Genomic DNA, 8,162 nt, shown 5'->3' with positions numbered 1-8,162 from the left:
TTTCCTTTTGACAAAATGTGGAACTAAAGATAGAGAAAGAAATAAGATATCAGTGGAGGTAAGACAGAAAGAGCAAAATTAGAATGTTACCTTAAAAAGCTAGTGTTGGTATAATTAGGGGCACAAGCCTCTTAGATTTTCAGGAATTAAAAGACCTTAATCATCAAAAAGAACAGCAGCATTCAATGTTCCAGTTCCTTCCCCGATAATTACCTAACTTGAAACCTTGCCAACTTATTCGACATTTCAGCAGTTGGTGAGGAAGTTCTTCCATGGGCTAAGACAGATTTGTCTACAAGACCTTCACCCACTGTCCTATGGATGTATTTCACTAGTTCTGGTCTCCCTCTGAAACCTACATAGCACAGATAAGGTCATAGTTCTGCCTAAACCCTCAACCTTCCCTCAATGAATTCGAATACATTCTCTCCCTATCTTCACTGACTTATCTAGATTTTTTCATTTCTTGTCCCTGGTTTTTTGCCTTCTCTGTCACAGGATTGGATCCAGGGGGGGGGGGGGGGGCGCAGATATCTCGTCATGCAAAACCCAATCTCACCGTGATGTGCAATAGAGGAAAGACAAGGGTATCCGGTGCATGACTTTTAATGAGGGGTATTAACAGCGGGTTGAGGATGGTGGTCACCAGTGCTCAGGATATTTTTGGCCAGCGGGTCTCTTTGCTCCATTCACGTTTGTCCTCTTTGCTGAAAAGGTTTATCTTCATGTAGGGTTGGAGACAGCATGTTTTATAATTTCTACAGTAGAGGTAGGGGTGTTCAGCCTTTCTGCAAGATGTTCTACAGATTCCCGTGTTGCCCAGGCATCGGAGGGTGTGTTGTCTACCTGGCCAAAAACAAACAAACAAATGTGAGACGTCTGTTAACAAATAGTTAATTTCCACTTACTAGTAGCAGTAACAGAGATAATGAGCCAGGGAGCACAGTAAAAACCCAAAGGGGCTAAAACAACAGTGAGATGGCATTATCGGAAGGACCAAACCTGGAACACTGAAAACACGGAATTCTGGCAGGAATGTGGAGCTCAGAACTCTCATACTTTGCTGATGGGGATGAAGAGCGGCACAGGCACTTTGGAAGATAGTTTGGTGGTTTCTTGGAAAACTAAACATACTCTTACCATACGAACTAGCAATTGTATTTCTTGGTATTTACCCAAAGGACTTGAAAGCTAATGTCCATGCAAAAATCTGCACACACAGGAGTTTATAGTAACTTTACTCATGATCCCCCCAAATTTGGAAGCAAACAAGATGCCCTTCAGTGGGTGAATAAATAAACTCCGGTACTTCCCGATAATGGAATATTATTTAGCACTAAAAAGAAATGAGCTATCCGATCATGAACAGGCATAACAAAAGCTTAAATGCATATCGCTAAGTGCAAGAAATCCATCTGAGAAGGCTACATAATGTATGATTTCAACTACATGATATTCTAGAAAAGGCAAAACTATGGAGACAATAAAAAGAGTAGTTGTCATGGGTTGGGGTGGGGTAGAGATGAATAGGTAGAGCACAGAGGATTTGGGTGGCAGTGGAAATACTCTCTATGATACTATAATTATGGATTCGTGTCATTATACATTTGTCCAAATCCATAGATGTACAACACCAGGAGTGAGCCATATGTAAACTATGGGCTGTGGGTGGTTATGATGTGTTGATGTAAGTTCATCAATCATAACAAATGGGCACTCTGGTGGGATATGTTGATAACAGGAGAGGCTGTGCCTGAGTAGGAGCAGAAAGTATAGAAGAAACCTCTGTGCCTTCTTCTCAATTTTGCTGTGAACTTAACACCAGTCTAAAAAAATAGTATTTTTTTTAAAAGGAATCCCTTCAAAATTAAATAAAGCTGCTATGAACATTCATCTGCACTTTTTTAAAACTACATTTTTATTTCTCTGGAATAAATGCCCAAGAGTACATTTGGTGGGTAGTCTGGTGAGTATATTTTTGTGTTTTTTGTTTTGTTTTGTTTTAAGAAACTGCCAATCTATTTTCCATAGCGGTTGTATCATTTAACATTCTCACCAGCAATGTATAAAAGACCCAGTTTCTCTGCATCCTTGCCAACATTTAGTGTTGCCACTCTTTTTAATTTCAGCTATTCTAATAAGTATGTAATGGAATCTCATGGTGACCTTAATTTGCATTTCTCTAATTGCTATGATGTTGAACATCTTTCACGTGCTTATTTGCCTGCCATCTGTATATCCTCTTCAATTAAATATCTTTTCGAGACTTCCTTCTAATTGGACTGTTTGTTTTCTACTGTTGAGTTGTGAGAGTTGCCTATATCATCTAGATCAGCCATGGGCAAACTACGGCCCGCGGGCTGGATCCAGCCCATTTGAAATGAATAAAACTAAAAAAAAAAAAGACCGTACCCTTTTATGTAATGATGTTTACTTTGAATTTATATTAGTTCACACCAACACTTCATCCATGCTTTTGTTCCGGCCCTCCGGTCCAGTTTAAGAACCCATTGTGGCCCTCGAGTCAAAAAGTTTGCCTACCCCTGATCTAGATACAAGTCCTTTGTCAAATATGTGGCTTGTCAATATTTCTCCCCGTCTGTAATTTGTCTTTTCATCTATCTTTTTCGCAGAGCCTCTCCCAGAGTAAAAGTTTTAACTTTTGATTAAGTCCAATTCATTGATTCTTTTTTTTTTTTATGGATTGTGCTTTTCACCTACATCTGAAAGTTTTTTCCCATGTTTTCTTCTAGAAGTTTTATACTTTTACATTTAAATTTAAATCTGTGGTCCATTTTTGTTTAATCTTTTGTATAAGTTTTGAGGTTTAGATTGGGGTGTTTGTGTTTTTTGTTTGTGTGTGTGTTTAGTTTTGTTTTTTGTTTTGCCTACAAATTCCAATTGCTCCAGCACCATCTGTTGAAAAGGCTATCTTTCTTCCATTGAATTGCTTTGCCCACTTGTAAAAAATTAGTGGGTGGTACTTGTGTGGGGCTATTTCTGGGTTTTCTATTCTGTTCCATTGATCTATCTGTCTATCTCTCCACCAATATCAGTATCTTGATTACTTTAGCCATGTAAGTCTTGAAATCTGTTAACATGACTCCTCCAACTTTATTCTTCTTTTTCAAATTTGTTTTAGCTATTCTCATGTCCTATGGACCTCGGACAAGAATGAAAGATGAGCCCTAGCTGGTTTGGCTCAGTTGGATAGTGTTGGCCTGCAGATTAAAGGGTCCCAGTTTCAATTCCGGTCAAGGACATGTACATCCTCCCCAGGGAGGGCTCGTGCAGGAGGCAATCAATCAATATTTCTCTCACATCAATGTTTCTCTCAGTCTTTCCCTCTCTCTTTCACTCTCCCTAAAAATCAATGGAAAAATATTCCCAGGTGAGGATTAACCTCCCCCCCCCAAAAAAAAAGACTCAAATTCTTCATCTAAGTATCAAATGCAACTTAGATGATGGGTACTGGTGCACAGAACAGAGGCTGGATTGAAGTTCAGCTACCTCAGCAGCCCCGTGTATAAGTCCAAGGAAAGGTCCAGGGCAGGTGCCAGTCTACCCTGCTTTGGGTTCACAATACTCTTGTAACTGTCAGGTCAACCTCCCTCCCCAAAGGGGTTTGCTACCCACTGCCAATGTTTCTACCCACCTTCCCACTCCTCAGACAAACCTGTTTCAAACCTTTCCCCTGGAGAAAGGCCATAGCACCCAGTAAAATAATGGCACCCAGAGTAAAATAATGGTACAAATTAGCCATTTGTACCCACCTCCCAATCCACTTTTGGTTTCAGATATGCATTTGTCATTCATCTATTCATTCACTCAGGAAGCACTCACCAAGTGGCATCTGTGCTGAGCACTGGGCTTGACCTCAGACATGCAGACATAAATAAGATGCCTGGTATGTGTGTGTTCGGGGGATTGGTGGGAAGGGGGCAGTGCCTGAAGTAATTACACAATAACGTGATGTGAACCATATCTCCTTAACAGTGACACTTTGTGAAGCCAATCAGAACTCACTTTGAATCCCTGTTCTATCTTAATCTTTTGTGACACTTCTGCGAAGGATGCACACACAGTGAGCCCCACCCTCCCGGGGTGGATCTAAGGAAAGGTCCACACAGTCCCTGGAAGCAGGCGTGGGGGTTCTTTGGGTAGGAAATTGCAGATCCCAGCTACCCTGGCTAATGCACTGGGTACGAATCAGGGTGGGATCTTTTCTTGGTGGAGGGATCAGAGGACCACGGCCTCAGTATGTTTGGCTCTGGCTGGCAGTGTTAGGAAGGCTGCAGGGCAGCTCATGGGCCTTGCTCAAGTTGGTTCTTACTCATCAGTTAATTTGCTCTCAAAACACATAGATTTCCCTGTGTGGGAGGTGGTCTGAGGAGAGCCCAAGGAGTCCTCAGGACACAGCCGTAACACTGGTGGGTCCTGGGGCAAATGCAAATGGAGGCTCATAAATCATATGTCTGAATATTTAACAGTTCTGAATCAAGCTAACAAGCAGAATAAATAAAAGATATTCTATTGCCCTTTATGAAATTGCCCTTCGTGATCACCTGAAAGGTCAGATCTGAATTTACAGTCCTTGGATTCTTCAGGGTTCCATGCAGGAGCATAGAAGATGAAGGAGCTGGCTCAGACCATGGCCCGCCTCTCTCCTCGTCCGTCCACCCCCAGCTCTGCCCCACGCTGCAAGGATTCTCACATGCACAGACATGGACACCCAAGCCCGAACATCCAAGCTCTGCCACAGACCCTGACACTCCTCCTGCCTAAGGATCCGCAAACAGTGAGCCCCACTCTCCAGGGGTGGACCTAGGAAAGGCCCACACAGTCCCTGAAAGCAGGCACGGGGGTTCTTTGGGCAGGAAATTGCAGGTCCCACCTACTCAAATCACAGTCTAGGAAGCGGGGTGGAGTCGCATGGGGAGTCCACGGTTCCTAGGCAGATATATCTCTCTTGCCCCCTGTTAACCCATCAGCCCATGGGAAGGGACTTAGCCAGAGGAAGCCTAGTGTAAGATCAGGATTAGAGAAGAGGGGTCTCTCTCTCCAGAGTCTGAGGGTGGAAATATTGAATTGAGAGGAAATTGTCTCCATGGATCAGAGTGAACTCCTCTGTCTCTCTGTCACGCACCACGCTTCACAGAACACTCCGTTCTCTGCGCTCACTGCCCAGAACACTGCGCTGCTGGTTCTCCCGTCAGATAAATGAAGCCTGGAGAATGGGTTTAGGATACCAATGCCTGGAAGACACCTCTAGAATCTTCTCTCTTCCCACTCAGAGTTCTTGAATGTTCCCCGCTGGTGAGCCTTCTCTTAGTTCAAATGAAACAGGCCTTTATGTCCCTCAGAATCTAACACCATTGGAAGACACACAGCACATATTCATTCCTTAAACGCCTTAAATCAGTGAACAACCAAGCAACTAGCGTTTACGGACAACGTCCTATGGACAGGGCACCGTGTTTTGCATTTTCTCATTCCATTCCCACCCGCCCTGAGACAGCGTCTGTCATTCCGATCTCACAGGCAGGGGAGCCGGCGTTCCGAGAGGTCAGAGAGCCTGACAGTACACGTGGCAGAGCTGAGGTGAATGAGTGAATAACTGAGTCCGTGAGAGAATGTAAATAATGAATAACGGATTCATTTATAAATCAGTTAATGCGTGTACTTTAACTTTTTTAGTACTTAGAAACGTTCGGATCCTTGGGGCTGTGGGCTCTTGAGCATCCAAAGGCATCTCAGTCAACTTACCCAGAAATCCAAGGATTTGGCTCTATTCAGTCCCTGTCCACCCCCAGTCCACTCACCCCCAGAATGGACCAACTCTCCCAGCAGCCCAAGGGTTCTCCCACTCTCTAGGTATCTGCTGTGTCTTTAAATCTCGGTTTTCCACCTGTGCTGCTCAGTCCACTCCTGACCCGATACCCCTTCCTGCAGCTGGAAGATGAGGAACCATCTTCCAAACTGTAATCATCACTCCACCGCTGTGGCCCAGCCTCTGCGGTGTCTCTCTGCTACCTACTGACCCCTCCCTGGCCATCTCCTCACCCTCAGTCCATCTGGAGCATCATGTCTCATGATTGACAGGCACAAGAAACAGATTTGCGAGTTTTAATGGAATGCGAAAACTAACAAACTTGAAGCAAAGTCATTTCAACCCACAATTTCCATTTATCTTCCAATTCTGTGTCCAGGTTTGGGCTTAGGTGCTTTTGGTTTTCTGGTCAGCTTAGGAGTGGTCCAGGGGAACGGTCCATCAATTGTTACTGGTTCCATTGTTAAGTAACGACTAAGGATACAGCACCGTTTACGGTTTGAGCAGCGTAGGACATTCTCTTCATCATCTTTACACATCAACCGGCATTTTCCATTCATCCAACAGTCTGCCACTCGCTCTAGGAACAACCATGTTAGTATCCCTCAAGAGGAGAGACAATAGGAAGCACAGAAGGACAGGGGGAAGGGGAGGGAGAGGGTTGAGTCAGTAATGCTGGAGCCAGTCCCAGGAAAGGAGAGAAGAGACCTTAAAAGGGGAAAGAACTGAGACAATTGTTCCAACATTGGGAATGGCAAGGTGTGTTTTTTTAAAGCCTTCTTTAGACACTCCACCCTTCTCTCTTCCTATCCCCCAACCTCCTACTCCTAATTTTGGGATCAATTGCTGCCAATGGCACTAATGGAGCTTGGGGATGATGGAAAAAGGACAAAAAAAACAACAACATCACCTATAATATTAGGGGATTTCCAGCCACATTTCAACAGATCTGGCTCTTTATCAATAGTCTAGCCCTATCTAACTTAAGCTCAACAAGCCTCAGCTCCAGCTACAACCCAATCTGCAATTCTCCTTGACCCCATATTCACCCATTTCAAACTCAAAACCCAGCCCAATCTTAATTAGAACTCTCAGACTTACCCAGCTCAATGCCCCTTGGTCCCCAACTCGAAGCCAAACCCAAATCTAATCAAGTCACCAGCCTCAGTTGTGAGCAGTAGACCCCCACCAAGCTGAACCTCTAATAAACTTCCTGCACCATCCAGTACCAACTCCCAGTCTCAGCCCAACCCCCGTCTAACCCCCAACACCAGCCCCACTCACCCCAAATCCCATCCCCTCTCCAGCCCACCCCAAACATCAGCGAAGCCCAACTCCCCACCTCCCCCTCATCTGCATCTTCCCTCTCTCACTCCAACCCTAAGGTCTTTCTCCCCCCATCACAACTCACCCCCAGCCTTCACTCTAGTCTCCCAACTCCCCCAAAAAGTCCTCAACCTACACCAAGCATGTCAAACTCGCACCCGCTGACCACATGCCTCATTTATTTGACCCGTGTTAGCCTTTGAGCTCGACATGCTTGACCTACACCCAACCCTTCACTCCTGAGCCTGCTCCCAAGATCCCACCAGAATACTATCCTGCCTTTAAGTGCCAGATGCTCCAAACATCTCTCTTCCCACCACTTTGGCAAAGAAGCATCAGGGAGAGGAGTAGACATGAGATGATTATGGGAAGACCTCCCAAAGCCGCATGAAATGAGGACAAGCTTCGGATGCTGCCCACAGTGAGGAGGAAGGGGAAGCAGAGAAGTTCATGACCGGGATCCCAGATACTTGAGAGAGACCCACGCTACCTGATACCACTGGCTGGACGGCCAGGAGAATGACAAGCAGGAATAGAGCCTTCATGACTGGCAGGTCACCGGAGAAGCAGGCGGCTGTGTTGCCGGGGATGGAAAGAGTTCGCCGCCGCCGGGATGAGCCTCGTTTTTATCGGCAGTGCCGTGGGCAGCGGAGTGTGGCAGGAGAAGGTTTATGTGAGGTCAGCCAGGCCAGAGGACAGTGTGTAGCAGATGCGGCAGCAAAGCACAGGATGAGCGTGTGGGGGACTGGCCAGCGCCCGTGCTCAGTGGCTTTCCCTCCTGCAAGGAAACGGGCTGAGTGAGACCCACAGGGAATTATTTAGTTAATATGTAAATGCACATCAAGAAACATTTACTTTAAAGACAAAAACATTCTCAGCTTCCTTTTTAAATTAATTACTTTATAGTAGACACATTCTCTGCTTTCTAACAAAAAGATACACACATGTATCCTTTCTGAACCTTGACGTTGCTCATCTCATGCCCAGTCCAGGGCGTTTGTTCTTC

At 45.1% G+C, this 8,162-nt stretch overlaps 1 protein-coding gene across 1 annotated transcript; it reads right to left on the bottom strand.

Annotated features, from left to right (window-relative positions):
- Positions 1–264: 264 nt before the first annotated feature.
- LOC102262756 (beta-defensin 119) lies at positions 265–7,874 on the bottom strand. The gene is made up of 2 exons (XM_005879845.2): positions 7,647–7,874; positions 265–846 (listed from the first exon to the last, which is right to left on the bottom strand). The coding sequence occupies exons 1-2, from the start codon at positions 7,699–7,701 to the stop codon at positions 653–655; spliced, it is 249 nt and encodes an 82-aa protein (XP_005879907.1). The 5' UTR covers positions 7,702–7,874; the 3' UTR covers positions 265–652.
- Between the last annotated feature and the right edge of the window lie 288 nt (positions 7,875–8,162).

The sequence above is a fragment of the Myotis brandtii genome, unplaced genomic scaffold, assembly GCF_000412655.1.
Source record: "Myotis brandtii unplaced genomic scaffold, ASM41265v1 scaffold61, whole genome shotgun sequence".
NCBI classification, from domain to species: Eukaryota; Metazoa; Chordata; class Mammalia; order Chiroptera; family Vespertilionidae; genus Myotis; species Myotis brandtii.
Note: the sequence above shows the minus strand (reverse complement) of the source record. Positions and strands in the feature narration are given on the sequence as shown.

Bases quoted from the DNA above. Each gene is read 5' to 3' on its own strand.
- LOC102262756 (XM_005879845.2), bottom strand. From the start codon at position 7,701: ATGAAGGCTCTATTCCTGCTTGTCATTCTCCTGGCCGTCCAGCCAGTG. The intron at 847-7,646 runs GTAGCGTGGGTC...GTTTTTGGCCAG, and splicing joins CGTCCAGCCAGTGGTATCAG to GTAGACAACACACCCTCCGA.